The sequence below is a fragment of the Euleptes europaea genome, chromosome 10 (assembly GCF_029931775.1).
Source record: "Euleptes europaea isolate rEulEur1 chromosome 10, rEulEur1.hap1, whole genome shotgun sequence".
NCBI classification, from domain to species: Eukaryota; Metazoa; Chordata; class Lepidosauria; order Squamata; family Sphaerodactylidae; genus Euleptes; species Euleptes europaea.
In genome coordinates this window covers 49,485,147-49,504,733 of record NC_079321.1, presented here as the reverse complement: position 1 = coordinate 49,504,733, position 19,587 = coordinate 49,485,147, and the positions used below count along the sequence as shown (strand labels likewise).

Here is a 19,587-nt window from a genome sequence, read left to right as displayed (position 1 = left end):
AATGTATTGCTGTATGTACTGCTATGGAAAAGAAAGTTATTTATTTGTTTATGGTACATTTACTTGTTTTATACCTTAAAAACAAACTTTAATAATACAATTTTATTGTTTAAAAGTATAGTCCACTTTAAAAGAAAGAATGCATTACAAAACAGTAGCATGGTACAAAAATGTAACCACTCTTTACTTAATACACTATTTTGGGGAAACAAGGTGGTGTGTGAAAGAACAGTGGTCTTATTCTTTTACAAGCACTCTGATCTTGACATAGAGATGCACGTGGTAGCAATAGGTCGCCTTTCTGCCAAGTTACCTGTCCCCCGCAAAAAAATCATTTTTTTCTGCTGTGATGATGATGTTTTGTGGGTTGGGGAATTTAATATAGTGAGGATGCGGGGATTGGGGCTGAATTCAGTTTTCAACTACTGTAATGAGATTGAGCCTGTCAAAGATGGCTGTTCTCACCATCCTTTTGGGGCCATGTGTAGAATTCCTTTTTTAGTTTTAAGAACTGCAGGTAAATCCACCTCCCAAAGCCAATCTGTCCTTTTGTGCATGTGGGACTCAGTTCAGCAACAGCACATGTGCAGCAGTGCTTTCATTTTCAACCTCAGCTAGTTTAAAAAACAAAACTCAATCATATCAATTAGTTCCTAACATGCATATTTGATTTTAGTACAGAATACTTACAAGTGAGAGGCCATCTACAATTTCTGTCCCTGTTTCTGTTACCGTAGGTTTCAAATCTTAATAGGCCATTTGAGGGTATTCTGGGGCATGGAAGATTTCCTTTCAGTTAGCAGTTTAACTGCTCTCATTTCCTTTAGATTAAAAAAATCACTGTGGTTTGGCATTTTTTAAAAAGTTAAATTATTTCATATAGTTTCATCTGTTAGTCTATACCAATGATGTAGAGGGCAGTCCTCAAGATTCTGCTGACACCACCCTCCCCTGACACAGCAGAGCCATTTTATTAGCATTTCAAGAAAACTGCATGAAAGGGCATAATACTGTTTTTTTTAAAAAAAAACATATATTCCTACTAGGTATGTTGTGGGCATTAAACACAGTACACATTAAGACAGGCTATAGAATAATCTTATTTCACAATGAAAGTGTTGTACATTTAAATTTATCATTTTAATTAACAATTGATGAAGGCAGTCAATTTCAAATACAATTTCCTGATATAATCTGCATTGTAATATAAAGAAATGCAAAGCAAACCTGAAACTCCAGGGATCAGGTTTACTCCATTTATAATTATGTCTCACTTGGCATGTTTATTTTTATGAAGAAAAAAAGGAGGGGAATAAAACCCAACCTAAAAACAGAAGCTGGGTACCCAAGGTTGGGTTAAAAGAAATTATATATAAGTCTATGTATAAATACTGGAAGTATAATTTATTAGAAGCACTATGTAAAATTTAAAATTATTTAAAAACATTAAAATAGCACAATGGCATATCCTGAGGTTGATAACTGTAACCACATACCAAATGCGTTTTGGCCTATGGGACCTTCATCAGTGGTTAATTAAAACCCTTTCTTAAGGCTGCACACATTTACAGAAATACATTAAAGCGCTGCTTTACTAGGTTGATACCTGCACACGTAGTATATGAGAGACTTATACTAACCAGTATTACAACAAGAACCTATTATACCAGGTGTTTCAGTAATTGGGAATAGAATTTACAACATATACACAGGCCTGGTTGGGTTTGAACTGTTTGTATTTGTATTCATTAATGTATTTCTGTAAATGTGTGCAGGCTTAAGAAAGGGTTTTAATTAACCACTGATGAAGGCCCCATAGGCCGAAACGCGTTTGGTATGTGGTTACAGTTATCAACCTCAGGATATGCCATTGTGCTATTTTAATGCTTTTAAATAATTTTAAATTTTACATAGCACTTCTAATAAATTATACTTTCAGTATTTATACATAGACTTATATATAATGTTTATGTATATGTTTATATGCAGCAAGTATTTGTATGTTATGTTGGAGACTGGAATAACCGTAAGTGTCTGAAGACGGCACATTTCAAATTCGCAAGAATCCAAGGTCTTATTTGTGGTACACCAATGTATTCCCCTTTCACAATAATCTTTGCTACTAAGAATGTCTGACATTATTGTGGTGGTTCATTTGTCTAGAAACAACAACTTATAAAAATGCAAATATGCTACATTTTTAAATAAGTGCTTTAGGTTGCATTTGTGTTACTTAAATTACTATCATTGATTAGATTTGACTGATTTGCAAGATGCTCATTGTACCATGAGAGAGAGAGAGAGAGAGAGAGAGAATGTTTGATTTAGCACATTTTAATCTGAGCAATAAATACTGGTTCAGTAACTTAACTGTTATGTCTTACAGATAATACTGTTTCAAGATAAATGCAATATTTGTTTTTATGGCACATTTTACATGTAAAATACTATGCCATTTCCATTGGTAATTACCGCTGTTCACCCAGTTAATATTTTAAAGACTTGGCCGCAACGAACAGACATAAAAATGGTTTCTCATACGGGGTGGTCCATTAGTTCTGTAATGTTGTTCATGAAATTACTTTGATGCTAACTACTGGTTATCACACGATAGTGTCTGAAACTAGAGCATTCTGCCTTATTTGGAACTTTGTTTCTCTTATATTTTCTTGTTTACTTTTGTTTTTTACTTCACTAATCGAAGCCCCTCCCCTTCAATATCTGTGTGGATAACCACTGGTTAATGTTAATTGCTTCCCATCAGTTTAGCATAAATTACATGCATCAACATTTTTGGTATTTAAACCATCTTTTCTTTGTGTGACAATGCAATTTCGTACCAACCATCTTCATATAGAAATTGGACTGCTATGATGTATTCTTGCATACAATTATTTGTACCATACTGTTGGTTTGTATGTGTATGGCCATTCATTTGTTAGCATTTAATATAACTTCAGACTAATTTTGTAAAATACAGATTAAAAAGCTCACGCAGCTTGTAGAATAGACCAGCTTCTTAAAATAAATGGGCACATATATGTATTTAAAGTACCTACATCATGCGCTGTATCACTATACAAATGTTTTCAAGGTACTAATTGGGCTTTTTGTTTCAGAAGATTTAATGAATCTGAATCCCCCCAGTAAGACCTCAATTCCAGTAAGACCTCAATTCAGAGCCATTTTTTCCACAGTTCTTGCATATTGAGGCATACCCATTTCTGTGAATGGAATAGAAATATTCTATGCTGATCCTGCATTGAACTGAATGGGAGGGGTATAATACAATTTCTCTTGCTTCTAGTTTCTTGAAAAAATTAACTAGCAGTATGATCTGCAACTGAATAAAGTTGAAAAATTAGAATTAAACTGACTCTTTGGTCCCACTGCTTGTATTTTTGTAACAGTATCTAGAATATCACTACAAATGTTTTGGGGGAAAATAGAGCAAATTGGGCCTAAACAATTTTGGCTTTCATGATTGTGGATCAGGTTTTTTAACTGGCTGCTTGGCCTGTAGAAATTGTATGTTTGAGAGGGACCCTGAGCATTAGTCACACAGCTATTCCTTATATAAGTCTGTATTGATCATAAGTTCACTGTTCAACATAAATAGACCAAGTTGTGCTATATTTATCATGGACTGTATCCTAGACCTCTTCACTCATACCCACCTGTGTGTGATTTTTCCTTCCCACTTCAGATTTCCCTGCAGGCTCCCCTTTGCTGTTCCCAAGTATCTACCAGCCCTCAGAAACCAGACTGTGAGGAGCACAGCAGGCTGTTAGTGGGAAAGGGGAGCCAAGAAAGGTATATTGTGCTCACAGTGTATAGGATCCAACACTATAACTGAAATCTGCTAGGTCTGGGTAACTAGCATGCATTTTGATGGGACATATGTGGAAATTACATACAAGTCAATGACTGCATCATCACTGCTAAATTGCATCAAATGGTGATAGAAGGCATATAAGTAATAGTATATTTTTCCCCGACTGGTGGTTTCTGTTCAGTATGGCTACTCCTAGACAACCCAAATCTGAAGAATTGGCATGGAGTGTGCATGCAGCCTTTGGCCGATGTTTGTAAATATTGCTTTGTAATAATCATGACAATCTTCATAGAATCTTTTAAACCTCAGCTTTGAAACAAAAAAATCATTTTCTCTCTGTGTTCTACCTAATGAAGGTTTAGTGCACGATCCAGTTGGCACTAATATTCTCTGTGCAGAGTAGAACTTGCAGAAGGTTTTTTTTGTTCCTGCTCCCTCTTAATGGAGAGCTGTATTCGAGGGACAGCTACATGCACCTAACTGTGCACACAAGAGACTAACTGGATCTAGCTGTATATTTTATGATGTATCTCTTAATCTTGCACTTCTTGTAATTGGACCTAAGTATTCATCTAATTAAAGGGCTGTTGAATTTCTTCTGTAAATTATGTACATAGATGTTTATACTTCAAAGAAATGGTGTACATTTCATATATTGTGTCCAAGTCTGAAAATTATTCCTAATATAACAAATCTGGTCCTTTTTATGTTAATGTTACATGATTTGTAATTTTAATCAAGATTGCTTTTTATTGCTATTGGGAAAATTGTGAAGCAAAAAACATTATTTCTATAGCTCATGTTTTGTTTTGCAGTACTGTTCTGTTCAGAAGGTTGTGGAATACAGAGGATCTTTGATTTAAAGAAAGTTACATTTGTTACAAATTTATTTCAAAGTTCAACAGAGGGAAACAAACATTTTAACGACCATAATATCCGCTTTGGTGTTGCAAAGACAAAACCCTAAAACTGCATTTTAGAAAAATAATTCAGTCTCTGTCCATGTCAATTTAAATGTAAATTAATCTCTTTTGGTTACAAAGTGGGCAAAATATTTAACAGCTGGGATTTCTAAAAGATTAATGCGGGTAATTGCATCAGGAAACTCAGATATGGCCTAAACAAAATCCATTTTATGTCCAGATGATCTAGTTTGCTAAAAATCATTATTTCTTGAACAAAATACCGACATCACATTTGTGCACATGCACAAAAGGTATTTAACGTGATGTAAGCATCTGAAACACGTTTCTTTTAAAGGATAGGCTGTGAGAACCTTCAAAGTTACATTTTTGGACCATAACACTGCAAAAACTTGAAAAGTTCTTGAGTGAACTGTTTAAATCTTGTCACTTAAAATGTTGATGTATAGTATAGCTCAATTTAAGGACATTGTCTGGAAGATTGAATTTTGAAACTGACACATTTTAAAACTGCTTTTTTTGTACAGTATGATGTAAATCCCCAATCCTGTCTATGTAACACTTTAGGTTTATCAAGGTTCGTTTCTTAGAAAAATGCTTTTATCATGTTATAAAGTGTAGTCTCCCACATGGATGAACAGTGCCCTTCCTTTTTGTACATATTGATTGAAACTTTATTGTTATGTGAAACACCTATGTTGGTTTTGATGAATAATACTTGGAATCCTTTTATACAAATTAGAATGTATGTGTAAGAATTACTGTCACTGCAATGTAGTAACTACAAACCTATTTTTAAATAAATAGAAAACTCGTTTTTCTAAGCTGCTGTAAAGTCTTTTCTTGCCTGGTGAATGCTTAATAATGATTCACAGTATGAACTTGAATAAATAGGTAGGATCCAAAGTTGCAGCTGTCTGCTTCCAGAAAGGATGTTTATACCTTGTACTAGTGCATTGTAAGGAAAGTAAAAAAGACATTGCCACTGTGGTGCAGCTCTGGTAACGGTTCGATTAGATTACTGCAGTGTGCTGTGCATGGTGTTGCCCTTGAAGAGTGCCTGTAACTATTTTGTATAAAATGCTGGGGCTCGGATGTTGACTGGAGTGAGTCATAGGGACCATATTAGTCTTGTTCCATCTACATTGTCTTCCAATTCATTTCCAGGCCCAATCCTTGAAAGCACTATACAGCTTGGGACCACCATATGGACCACCTATTCCCATATGAACCTACCCGACCATCACGGTCACCTTTGGGAATTCTCATCTAAGAAAGGGCTGCCTTTGGGTGTGGTACCAAAACTGTAGAATTTTCTTCCATGGTAGAGTTGTCTGTGCCCCTCTATTATTATCTTATGGTTGGCGTTCCATTATTGACTCCTGTTTTTAATAGTGTTTTATATATACATACGCACACACTGTGGACATCTATATGTGCCCCCTCATCCAGCTAGTCCAGAGTTTTGGGCTGGGCTGTCATCAGTATGCGGATGACACCCAGCTATATCTGCTGATGGATGGATGGCCAGATGTCGTCCCAGATATTTTGGCCTGGTGTCTAGAGGCCAAATCCATCAAAGACACTGGGCCGGAGATGGGGCATCTGCTCCCGACTCTTGGAGTGCAATTAATACCTGCACCAACTGTTAAGAGCCTGGGTGTGATGCTGGATGCCTCCCTTTCTATAGAGGCACAGGTCACAAATTAGCCAGAATGGCGTTTTTCCATCTTTGCTAGGCTAAGCAGCTGATGCCCTACCTGTCCTGCCCTAGCTACAGTGATCCATGCAACAGTCACTTTCAGGCTGGACTTCTGTACTCGCTCTATGCAGGGCTGCCGTTAAGGCTGCCCCAGAAACTTCAACTAGTCCAGAATGCAGCAGCGGAGGTCCTTACAGGGACACCATGGAAAGCACATATTCAACCGGTGCAGAAAGTAGATTACTTTGAAATGCCATGTTGCAGAAGAGTTCTATGGCTATCGTGGACTGCCAAAAAGGCAAATAAGTGGGTTCTACATCAAATCAACTCTGATCTCTCTCTAGAAGCTAAAATGATTAAATTGAGGTTATCGTGCTTTGGTCACATAATGAGAAGACAATAGTCACTGGAGAAGACAATAACACTAGGAAAAGTTGAAGGCAACAAGAAAAGAGGAAGACTCAATGTGAGATGGATTGATTCAATAAAGAAAACCACAGCCCTCAGTTCACAAGGCTGTTAATGAGAAAACATTTTGTAGGTCATTTATTCATAGGGTCGCCATAAGTTGGAAGCAACTTGACAGTACTTAACACACACATGCTGTTCCCGAGGATCCTCGATTCCCGTCACCCTGGGAGCAGTAGCTTGGAGAGTTCAATGGGCTGCAACAGGAGGGAGAAGATGGCAAAAACTGCTTGCTTGCCTGTAACTTTTTTTCTTTGAGTGGTTAGCTGTGCATTCACACTGATGAGCTCTGTGTCTACTCAGAGCAATGATTTTCAAAATGTCCAGAGATACAATTAAGGTACAGAAATCCCCTCCTGTAACTTAAGCCCACTCTCTTCTTCAGTACTGCCTTCTTTAAGATTCAAAATATCAAGGAACTGGCTTTCCACCATACCACAGGGCAATTGCTGAGATTTCCATTTTGGTACCTAACAGCCAACTTCTCAGCAACAATTTTGGGCACCGCAGTTTAAGAAAGATGTAGATAAGCTGGAACAGGTACAGAGGAGGGCAACAAAGATGGTGAGGGGTCTGGAGACCAAGTCCTATGAGGAAAGGTTGAAGGAGCTGGGTATGTTTAGCCTGAAGAGAAGACTGAGGGGATATGATAACCATCTTCAAGTACTTGAAGGGGTGTCATATAGAGGATGGTGCCAAGTTGTTTTCTGTTGCTCCAGAAGGTCGGACCAGAACCAACGGGTTGAAATTAAATCAAAAGAGTTTCTGTCTAGACATTAGGAAGAATTTTCTAACAGAGCAGTTTCTCAGTGGAACAGGCTTCCTCGGGAGGTGGTAAGTGCTCCTTCCCTGGAGGTTTTTAAGGAGGCTAGATGGCCATCTGTCAGCAATGCTGATTCTATGACCTTGGGCAGATAATGAGAGGGAGGGCACCGTGGCCATCTTTGGGGCATAGAGTAGGGGTCTCTGGGGGTGTGGGGGGTAGGTGTGAATTTCCTGCATTGTGCAGGGGGTTGGACTAGATGACCCTGGTGGTCCCTTCCAACTCTATGATTCTATAATGGGAAATACAATAAAAAGGTGAGGGAACTACTGAAAGGAACAGCAGCATACCTCTAGCATAACACGGATGGCTGATTTTATCCACCTACAACTCTGGATTGTATTATTAACACAAGCCATCAGCTCCTTAAAAAGGAAGACATTATGGAATCATAAGAACATAAGAAAGGCCTTGCTGGATCAGACCAAGGCCCATCAAGTCCAGCAGTCTGCTCACACAGTGGCCAACCAGGTGCCTCTAGGAAGCCACAAACAAGATGACTGCAGCAGCACCATCCTGCCAGTGTTCCACCGCACTCCTCTGATACTAGAGAACAGGTATGCAGCATGACCAGCATCCATTCCAACTAATAGCCATGAATACCCCTTTCCTCCATGAACATGTCCACTCCCCTCTTAAAGCCCTCCAAGCTGGCAGCCATCACCACATCCTGGGGCAGGGAGTTCCACAATTTAACTATGCGTTGTGTGAAAAAATACTTCCTTTTATCTGTTTTGAATCTCTCACCCTCCAGCTTTAGCAGATGACCCCGTGTTCTAGTATTATGAATCACTGCTCAGCTAAAACTTTATCCCCACCATACACAATTGCAGCACAGTAAACAACTTGGTTTCTTACTAGATTTGTCCCTTTAATTTTTTTAACAGCAGAAATCAAGTTGAGCTTACTAACAAAAACTTTTCTTCCCCAAAGGAAAGAATCTTAAACCAGCCTTTTAAATAATAAAATCAGTTCGTGTTTAAAAGAGCTGCTTGTTTTCTCTTTCTTTCTCCCTTTATCTCAAAGACAGCAAACATCTTTGAGGAAACAAAAATTGTAGCACTTTGGAGTCTCTGCTGCAAACTCGGTGAGTCTGAGGGATTGCTGTCATGCTTTTCTAGGTCGCCTTCCCATTCCTTCATTTCCTCTTCCCTTATTAGCAAAGGTTTCCCCAGTGACTGGCCAAACAATCGGCAGACTTCTTGGGCTTTTTGATGTGCGCTCCTAATCGCAGCAAGACATACCTGATGTCTGGAAGGAAACAAATAAGGTTCAGCTAATTAAATTACGCAAATATGTTTCTATTAATAAAATCCTTTAAACGTTGCAACAGCTGAAGAAGACCTGTGCGAAGCACCCTTCAGAGTTATGTAGTTAGGAGCAGGCATTTCTACCATAACCATTCTTTGGCAGTGATTGGTTTAAAGGAAACCGAAACTTAATTCTTTAGCATGGCCTTCTCCTTTCCTCCTCTAATAAAGTTTAGACTGTAAGACTCTTGAAGCAATGACTTGTGAATTACTCTGTAAAGCATCCTGTACTGCATGTATCGTTATCTAAAGTAGCAAATTCCAATGCAGAACTTTAAGAAGAATGAGGGGAAATAGTGTGTAACATAAGTGCTTTTTCAAATTTAATATACATGCCACAAATTTAATGTACATTTTCTTATCTATGACAGAGTGTCAGCGGCTGCATGCCAGCACATAAAAGGTGACAGAGCCAAGAACATCCCCTTCTCCAGTATCTGCCAATCCCCTTTGTACCCTGTACAAAGTCAGAAACAACCCATCAGGGCCCTCAGAACACTTGGGAGGAGGAGGAGCACAGGGGGGAAAGAGCCGTTTAATGGAGCTTGGAATCACGTAGGGTATAGAGCAGGGATGGGGAACGTCTGGCCTGGGGGCCGTATGCGGCCCCTGAGAACATTTTTAGTGGCCCTCAGGAGCTCCAGGGCCCAGCCGCGGAGGCGCAGCACAGCGCGGCCCTCCCCGAGGGTGTTCCTTTGGACCTCCTTTCATAGACTGTTGGTCGGCGAGAGGAGGGGGAAGGACGCTTCCCCCTACAGTCGCGGCATGCAGGAACGCCACGGCACACTAAGCCCCTCTTGCCGCCTGTCAAGCGGCGAGGGTGGGGAGAGGCTGGTGGCTCCCGGCGGCGGAACATGCGCGCGGGAGCCGATCGGGCTTGGAGGGCCTTTTGTGGACTCGGGGTGGGAGGCCGTGGAGGCTGGGGCCCGGTTGCGTGGGGCCAGCGTGTGCGGGTGTGTATGTGTGGGGGGAAGGCTTTTCTCTCTTTTTCAGTCACTCTTTCTCCTTTCTCCCCCTCGTCTCTTTGTCTGTCTCCTTCCGTCCTTTTCTCCCCCTCCATTTCTCTGTTTTCCTTCCTTCCCTGAGGATCGGCTGCACAACACCCAGAAGAGGCAATCTGCCCTGCTGACTCTGCCACGGAGACAGGCAATCAGCCAAAAAATTATCTCCAAAATTGACCACGCCTCCTTGCGAGTCTCTCTCTCTTCCATCGGAAACAATAATATTGGCTAACTGCATTCAATCTGAATAATGAGCCGACACCCTAGAATTCCTGCCACACATTGAGCTGATGAAGCCACCGAAACGTGTGATGACCGGTCACACGTCCCTTTGTTCCTGGATCTTTTTAGACCCCTATTATTAACTGGACTTTCACTCACTCACTTCAGTAAGGAACTTTAGCAAAGAAAAATATTTTTTCGCAGGGTCCTATTGCTATCATTGTTGCTATTGCAGCCATTTCTGTAACATTTATGTTCCTCTCTAAAGTTGTACCTTATTTGAATAATTGTTAATTTTTGATAGATAATACATGTTGGAAATTGATTATTATTTTATATCTCTTGCTACTAATTTTTCTGTTACAAGTCCTTACAGTAGATATTTACATTAAGACTGTGAATTTAACAGTTGCATACAATGGAATGTCTATGGTTAATTATATAAAAAAAACCTTTATTTACTTACGTTATCAACAGTGTCATTACTACATGCAAGCAAATAACATTCTTGCTTACTATATGATTGGCTAATCACAGCAACCTCCAGGTGGTGGCTGGAGACCTGGCAACACTAGCCTCTCCCCCCACCCCCTGCGCTGGGAGATCTACACCTGGTTATGGCCCCCAAATGATGTTATAAATGAGCAAATGGCCCTTGGCAGGAAAAAGGTTCCCCACCCCTGGTATAGAGGTTCCTTAAGCATGGTATGGATCTTGTTCAATCTCTAGTTGCTTGAGGTGAAAGTGGACTGTTTAGAGTGGTGGCTTTGTGTGGCATGCACTGGTATATGTAGTCTTTCTCAATTACTGGAATACTATAGAGGCAGAATGAGGACTGCGTTTTGAAAAGGCTCTACTGGCAACCTGAAAGGTTAAGAAACCTTGGCAGTTCCTGGCTAACTCCATATTTCAGTCTATCTATCTACACATATATTGGTGATATAAACTTGGTCCTAAACATTCCCATCCTCCACCCCACCCCCAAATAAATCTTTTTCTTGTGTTCAGTCTCTATTCTCATGCTTGATATTAAGGGTACAAATGGTTACAACCAGGTTTATCAAGGCAGGGGAGAGGGTACCTTAGGAACAACATCACAATTTACATGAGGGGTGGCTAGCAGTAAAAAGCACCAAGCACTGGCATTCCAGTAAATAAACACTGATTTGGCCTCTTTGACAGGTGTGCTTTGTGTTGTGATGGGGAAGTGTGGTGTGGGCAGATACTCCTCAATCCCAACATCAATATGGGCTGCTATGAAGACAATGGCACTGGGCATAAGGTTGCCACCTTCAAGGTGGGGCCTGGAGATCTCCCAGATTTACAACTGATCTCCATACTGCAGAGATTGGTTCCCCTGAAAGAAATGTTGAAGAGGGCTGCCATGTTGGTCACCAGTATAACAGCTAGATTTGAGACCAGTAGCACCTTAGTGATGGCAGCATCAGAGGCTGGATTCTACGCAATTATCCCTGCTGAGTTCCTTCCCTTCCCCAGGGGTGCCCATAGATCTCCACAGAATTTTCTAAGCTGGAATTGGCAACCCTTACTGAGCTGTGTGTGTATGTGTGTGTGTGAGGGGGGGGGGTTAACACCAACAAATATTTTAGTGCCCACTCCTGCCACCGTGAAACGCCACACCCTCTCTCTCTCTCTCTCATAATAATTCCCTTCACCTTTGAATTTGAGTGTTCCTACAACAGAGCATCTTAATGGATGCTAATCTTAATGGATTAGCAAGTTCATGAGGACAAGGGAGTCCTTTACAACACCTTCAGTGGGGACTAAGTAATATAAGCACATTGAACTGAACATAGCAATATACTGGAAACTACTGAAGATCTTGGAAAACTAACCAACATAGACACCTAATCCATACCAGTTAATCTGACTGCCACATTTTACTTTCTCTATTTTTCTATCTCTCTGTTAGGCATAAGTCATCCAATGGGACACACAATACAATTCAATATCAAAACTGGGGTGGAAGCCAGATGGAATTAGGAACAAAAAATAATAATAATAAAATTTCTTGTCCAAAGAAGGAAGACTAACCAGTCAATACTTACAAAAACTGTTAAGGTCTAGGAAGACTTTTAAGCAAGGGTGCCTCATAAATGCAGTTGGGACAGCCATCCCTCACACAAGCATGTCCTGGCCACCTTGGGACTAGCCAGCTGTGCCCTCTTAGCCAGATGTTATTTGCCAAGATGGGCAAGAGCAAAGCATGCAGTCTCCAAGCACCCAGTCCATGTCGTCACACTACGATTAATATTTACCCAGTAAATAAAACCAGACAGAACTCTAGGGACAGTCTGTATGTGTACTGTATTCAAAGCGGAGTCTACATGATAATGGATACCAGCAAGTTTACCCACAGTCTTTCAATCACAGTAGGCTGCTGAAGTTTGTATTTTATTATCTTGGGTGTCCAAAATGCAGACAGTCCCTTGCTACTTGCAGAACATCTGCTGGATGATACTTTGCAGATGCAACAGTGGACAAGAAGCAACCCTTTTTCGCTGCCATCATGGCCACTCAGTAGGCTTTCAAATGAGCTCTAGTCAGCACATGGTCAGACTTCTTCCAAATTTCCTTCCAATGTGTTTTATCTATTGCCCCCCCTGGCTTCTTTTCCTCAGGTTCCCTTGGTAAACAACATAACTACTGCTTTGGTATTTACCAAGCAGGATAGCTTTGCACTACACTGGGTAGGGTTAGAATATAACTTACCGAAGATTATCTATGGTCTCCGCTGTATGGTAAAAGTGAGGTGGACTGATGATGACAGAACTATCTAGCTTCTCAACAAGAAAGTTACAAACATCTTGCATTTTCCCAAAATCACTGAATGTAATGCAGATCTGTATGTGAACATAAACATTTGAAAGCGGTTCCTTAGATATAACTTGACCAAAATTGAATGTACGAGAATAATAAATCACATTTTGTAGAAAGAGCTGTACAAACTACAACATTAATGTCACAGGGCAGTAAAACAAGTGACAAACCCTACGAACAATACAAAGTATTAAAAGGTTTAGAATAGGTATTGTTTTATTGCACAGTGTGACTTGTTAAGTAAAGAATTTACAGAACGGCATTTGGAAAGACTTGCACTGTTCATTGGCTGAAATGTTGACATGCTCTTTGTTCAATCTCACCAGTTGCTTTCTCCTAGAACTTTATTATTTTAGGACAATTTAGACACCAATCCTAATCATGTTTGATGGTACCATATTTGATGGTAAGTCTTATTGTATTCATTGAAAATAATGTCCTAGCAATCATGATTAGGAACTGGCAGTAAGTGTTAGGAATTAAAAGTAAGTTTTACACACAGTTAAGTCGAAAATTCTAAGGGTTTTGACACTATCCTTTAATAATTTGTTTGCCATTTCCAAGAGCATCAGCTGATGAAGAATGGTTTCTAGACAGAAAAGAACCCTTGCTGTGTTGTGTTTATGTTCCAGGTAGCGTCCTGTCTGTATGGCGTTGAAAGGTATCATGATGGAGGTGTGACTCTACTGCCATGCATGGATTAACTCCTTCTAAGCACAGCTAACAGTATATCACATTACAATCTGAGGTTGTCAGCAGATTCTATCGTTTTGATACCAGACATACATGGGGTACCAACTACACTATCTTGAAGTTACACCAGGATAAATAACCAGGACCATGGGCCTTTTGTGCTATTTTAATAAGGTGCAAACAAAGGCATACAGAAATGTGTCCCAAAATATTCAGCAGATAAATGAAACTCTCATTATCTTTTTACCAATATTCTGGACTAACTCTGCTTCACAGCAATAACTCAAATAGCAAGGGGGTTTACTTTTTCACTGTTCATCTGCAATGCTTTAGCCTTCTCCTACTGAAAGACTTCTTCAGTTAGAATTAAAAATATCCATCTCATGTGCTGTTTTTTGTCAAAGAATTTGTGCTTACCAGAACAAATGTGGTATTAAGAGATATACTGCCACTGCTTGTGCTTCAATATTTACCTCTGCTTCCATCTTATAAGCATTATCTATTCTACTGAAGTTCTTTGTTACAGTCACGTTTTCCTCCTAGAATAAAATATAACAATGTAAAATATACCATTCAAGAAAATAATACTCTGTGGCGACGTTATGCATATTTATCTTGTGTTGAGCTGATCAAAGGTTCAAGGTTAAATTAACTAATTGTAGCTAACGGATGGATCATTTTTCTTTCAGGATAAAATGCTGTTTGTGCTAATACAAGTAACAGTTTAACATGGGATTATTAATCCAACTTTTTCACTGACTACATTAATCTTTCCTATCATATATTATTTTAAAACGTCTTGATTAACTGTCATAAAATGACTTGAAATACTAAACTATCTGTAGTAACCTGAAATGTATTGCTGTTAAAGAGAACTAAAGATTTATATACACATAATTTAAGGAACACTGAAAAACTTATTTTATTAGAATATTAGGGAGGAGTAATAGAGACAGTATAATGTGTTGGAGTGTTATCAAGCAGAATGGTTGAATAAAGTTTTTTAAATTTCAAAATATTTAACTAAAATTGTTTTCTACAATGGATAAAAATGCTGCCCTCTTGTGGTTTTTAATATTACTACAACTTAGAAACAGAAACGTTATGCGGCCAAGTATAACGAACATAATGAGTATTATGAGCCAAAAATTAAGTTTTGGCATAAATTCCAAACAGAGTCTAATGGAATACACACACACACACATATATATATACAGAGAGAGAGAGATTTATCACTCTGAGTGATATCATAAATTATAAACCATTAGATTACTCGGAAAACATAAAATCTGAGAGCTAGCATGGTATAGTAGTAAGAGTGTCAGATCTGGGAAACCCAGATTAAAAGCCCCGCTCTGCCATAGAAGCTCACTGGATGACCTTGGGCAATTCAAAAACTCTCAGCCTTGCTCATCTCACAGGGTTGTTGTGAGAATAAAACGATGGAGGGGAAAATAACATTCTAAACTGCTTTGGGTCTCCTCTAAGAGGAATAATGGGGTACAAATATAAAATAAATGTGACATTTTGATTTCCTCTCTGATGATTCGTCCTGTGACAAGCATAAATTTATTTCTTTTAAAAAGCAACTGCACATATCAGCATCATAGAATAATCATAGTAAACTTAAGTTTAACATTTAGTTTTAACTGCAGATTGGAACATGGGTTCTTTCAAGTGCATGAAAGGGAGTACAGGACAGCTTCTCTTCCCACTTGCTCTGCCAGCAGGACTAATTGGCCAATTTTTAAGACAACTGGAGAGGAGGCAACATCCCAGTTTCAAGACATTTCCACATTCGGACATTTCTTACTGGGCAGGCATATATACTAGTTTATAAAGGGGGGAGGGGGGACATGCAATCTACGATGCACATTTCTGACAAAGTGGGCTCTACTAGTTCAGGAAAAGTTTATGCCGGAATAAGGTTTTGTTAGGTGCTATTCACACAGCCCAAATAATGCACTTTCAATGCACTTTGAAGGTGGGTTTTACTGTATGAACTGGCAAAATCCTTTTGCAAACGATTGTTAAAATGCAGTGAAAGTGGAGTGAAAGTGCATTATTTGGGCTGTGTGAATAGCACCTTAGTCTGTACATAGCAGCAAGCTTCCTGTTCTGAAGCTCTGAAATCTCTGGAAGAGGACTGAAATAAAAATATATATTAAATACATATTAAGGTAAAGGTATCAGCTTGTGTTTCATAGATTACAGCAAAGCTTTTGACTGTGTGGATCATGAAAAGCTATGGCTGGTTTTAAAGGAAATGGGTGTGCCACTACATCTAATCGTTTTGATGCGCAACCTGTACTCTGGTCAAGAGGCCACAGTTAGAACAGAATATGGAGAAACGGAATGGTTTCCTATTGGCAAAGGTGTCAGACAAGGATGTATTTTATCTCCCTATCTCTTCAATCTATATGCAGAACATATAATTAGGAAAACTGGATTAGATTTAGATGAAGGTGGAGTGAAATTGGAGGAACATTAATAATTTGAGATATGCTGATGACACTACATTATTGGCAGAAAATAGTGAAGATTTGAAACGACTACTGCTGGAAGTTAAAAGAGAAAGTGCCAAAGCAGGACTACAGCTGAACATCAAGAAAACAAAAGTAATGACTACAGGAGAATTACACAACTTTAAGGTTGACAATGAGGACATTGAAATTCTTCAAGACTTCCTATTCCTTGGCTCCACCATCAACCAAAAGGGAGACAGCAGCCAAGAAATCAGAAGGACATTGAGACTGGGAAGGGCAGCCATGAAGGAGCTAGAAAAGATTTTGAAGTGTAAGGATGTGTCACTGGCCACCAAGACTAGATTAATTCATGCCATCGTATTCCCTATTACTATGTATGGGTGTGAAAGCTGGACAGTGAAGACAGCTGATAGGAAGAAAATAGATTCCTTTGAAATGTGGTGTTGGAGGAGAGGGTTACAGATTCTGTGGACTGCCAAAAAAACAAATCAGTGGGTTATAGATCAAATCAAGCCTGAACTGACCCTAGAAGCTAAAATGTCTAAACTGAGGCTATCGTATTTTGGTCACGTCATGAGACAACAAGTCACTGGAAAAGACAGTCATGCTAGGAAATGTTGAGGGCAGCAGGAAAAGAGGAAGACCCAACAAGAGATGGATTGACTCAATAAAGGAAGCCACAGCCTTCAATTTGCAAGACCTGAGCAAGGCTGTCAAAGTTAGGACATTTTGGAGGACTTTCATTCATAGGGTCGCCATGAGTCGGAAGCGACTTGACGGCACTTAACACACACACACACAAGGTAAAGGTCCCCTGTGCAAGCACCGGGTCATTCCTGACCCATGGGGTGACGTCACATCCCGATGTTTCCTAGGCAGACCTTTTGTTTACGGGGTGGTTTGCCAGTGCCTTCCCCAGTCATCTCCCCTTTACCTCCTATTATATTAGCAGAGGAAAAAGAAGAACGACTGAGTTGTCCCAGAAAGCGCGTCCTGCCTCCAGAGCTCACTGGGGCCATTCATGCACGGGAGGTTTTGCCTTGAATTTGCCGCTCTGTAGATGTACATCTTTCCCATCTGAAGTCTCAAAACTCTGCATGGGGGCTTTTTTTTTTTAGTTTTGAGAACTTGCATGGGGGCAAATGTGCATCTGTGTGCATAAAGTGCCGTCAAGTCGCAGCCGACTCATGGCGACCCTTTATGGGGTTTTCAAGGCAAGAGACTAACAGAGGTGGTTTGCCAGTCCCTTCCTCTGCACAGCAACCCGGGCTTTCCTTGGTGGTCTCCCATCCAAATACTAACCAGGGCTGACCCTGCTTAGCTTCTGAGATCTGACGAGATCAGGCCAGCCTGGGCCATCCAGGTCAGGGCAAACGCGCATCTACAGAGCGGCAAATCCAAGGCAAAACCTCTCGTGCATGAATGGCCCAGGGGGGGAGGGGCAACGGCTTCAACCGCACACAGGAATTGCGCAGACCGTTTTTTCCCGTTGGGAAAGGGCACGCGCCGGAAGTGACGCGGCACTCTCCCCCCCCGCGCCGGCCAGGCGCGGGGGGGGAAGAGCGCCGCGTCACTTCCGGCGCGTGCCCTTTCCCAACGGGAAAAAACCGTCGAGACGGCGCTGGGCCGGCCTCCGTTCCTCGCCCACACCCACCGAGACGCCTCCGCGCTGCCGGGCGGCCTGGGCGATGTAGTCCAGCCGCCGAGCGACGCTGCCCCGCGCCGCCTGGGCCTCCGGCTTCTTGCTCCTCAGCCGGAGCGCGACCTTCGCCCGATCCGGCCTGGCGCTGAGCTCCGCGGTCCCGCTCAGGCGAACCTCCCGGCCCGGCGACTGTAAACACCCGGGGGTCCCTTTCGCGACTTCGGACGGATCGTGGCCCGCGCCGTTGGCCCCGACGAGCGGGGGGATCCACTCGGCAAACACCCGAGCCGGAGAGAGCGACAGGGGCATCTTGAGAGTAGGGAGGGAAGACACGCCCGTCTGGGTGTCATGGCAACCGACGCCGCGCCCACCTCCAGCCCGCCCACAAGCATGATGGGAAATGTAGTAGCGCTTGCTGATGTGGGGAAGAGCCCCGTGGCGCAGAGTGGTCAGCTGCAGTACTGCAGCCCAAGCTCTTCAAGATCTGCCCCCTCCTGCTTCTCGATCTAAGAAGTCCGGATCAGATCTGAGACATTATACTGGTCACGATATATCTTGGCCTCCTATGTATCCTCTGGCTCCTTGGCATCAATACCCATATGCATCTTCTCCTACATATACACTAGGATACATATACACTAGGATACACATATACATGGGAATAGCCTTGAAAAAGGTAAAGGTCCCCTGTGCAAGCACCGGGTCATTCCTGACCCATGGGGTGACGTCACATCCCGATGTTTTCTAGGCAGACTTTGTTTACGGGGTGGTTTGCCAGTGCCTTCCCCAGTCATCTTCCCTTTACCCCCAGCAAGCTGGGTACTCATTTGGCCGACCTCGGAAGGATGGAAGGCTGAGTCAACCTTGAGCCGGCTACCTGAAACCAACTTCCGTTGGGATCGAACTCAGGTTGTAAGCAGAGCTTGGACTGCAGTACTGCAGCTTACCACTCTGCGCCACAGGGCTCATTTGGGAATAGCCTTATCCACCTTCAATTCTACCTTGGCCTTCGGTTCTGCAAGACCCTCATCGTCTATGGACCCTCAACCATCTTCTGATTCTGTACAAGAGGGTGATGAGTCTCTTTCTGATGCTGGTTCCAAGTCTGTCATGGATCTGTCCCCTGATGAGATTATCTCAGATCCGAGGTCCATTTCACCTAATGTGGATTTGCAACTCTATGCAGAACAGATGACTCTCATGGCTAAGGCTTTAGATATGGAAGTACACTCTTCCAAACCAAAACCAAAGAATAAGATACTTAATCCTCTGTTTTCAGATTCACCAGCCACTGTTGTCTTCCCTATGTTACAGGACCTTTTGCATATTGCCACTTCAATATGGGAAAAACTGTCATCTATCCCACCTACATCAAGGAAGATGGGTAATATTTATAAGATTCAACAAGCTGACTGTCTTTACCTCTTTACTCACCCTGCGCCTTCATCGCTAGTGGTGGACACTAGTGGTCCATTCCATGTCTCGCCAGAGAGGCCATTCTACAAATTAAACTATTGGGTCGCTGTTCTTGATTTATAAGACACGTATTTTCATATTTCGATCCACCCTGCACATAGAAAATATTTAAGATTAGTTTTTGATGGCCTGAACTCAGAGGTTCGTTTATGCCAGGGGTCTCAA

At 41.3% G+C, this 19,587-nt stretch overlaps 2 protein-coding genes across 2 annotated transcripts in view; one reads left to right on the top strand and one right to left on the bottom strand.

Annotated features, from left to right (window-relative positions):
- Window positions 1-4,169, top strand: part of HMGN3 (high mobility group nucleosomal binding domain 3) — a 150,594-nt gene extending 146,425 nt beyond the window's left edge. Inside the window, exon 8 of the mRNA XM_056856875.1 lies at window positions 4,145-4,169. The gene's annotated coding sequence lies outside the window, so the exon portion shown is untranslated. The remainder of the gene's footprint in view (window positions 1-4,144) is intronic.
- Window positions 4,170-8,664: 4,495 nt separating this feature from the next.
- On the bottom strand, window positions 8,665-18,255 carry IRAK1BP1 (interleukin 1 receptor associated kinase 1 binding protein 1). The gene is made up of 4 exons (XM_056856694.1): window positions 17,959-18,255; window positions 14,292-14,357; window positions 13,018-13,148; window positions 8,665-9,002 (listed from the first exon to the last, which is right to left on the bottom strand). The coding sequence occupies exons 1-4, from the start codon at window positions 18,253-18,255 to the stop codon at window positions 8,720-8,722; spliced, it is 777 nt and encodes a 258-aa protein (XP_056712672.1). The 3' UTR covers window positions 8,665-8,719.
- Between the last annotated feature and the right edge of the window lie 1,332 nt (window positions 18,256-19,587).

Excerpts from the sequence above, each read along its gene's own strand:
- IRAK1BP1 (XM_056856694.1), bottom strand. The coding sequence starts at position 18,255 with ATGCCCCTGTCGCTCTCTCCGGCTCGGGTGTTTGCCGAGTGGATCCCC. Across the intron at positions 14,358-17,958 it reads GGCAGCGCGGAGGCGTCTCG|GAGGAAAACGTGACTGTAAC; the intron begins GTGGGTGTGGGC and ends ATTTTATTCTAG. Across the intron at positions 13,149-14,291 it reads CTTATAAGATGGAAGCAGAG|ATCTGCATTACATTCAGTGA; the intron begins GTAAATATTGAA and ends GTTCACATACAG.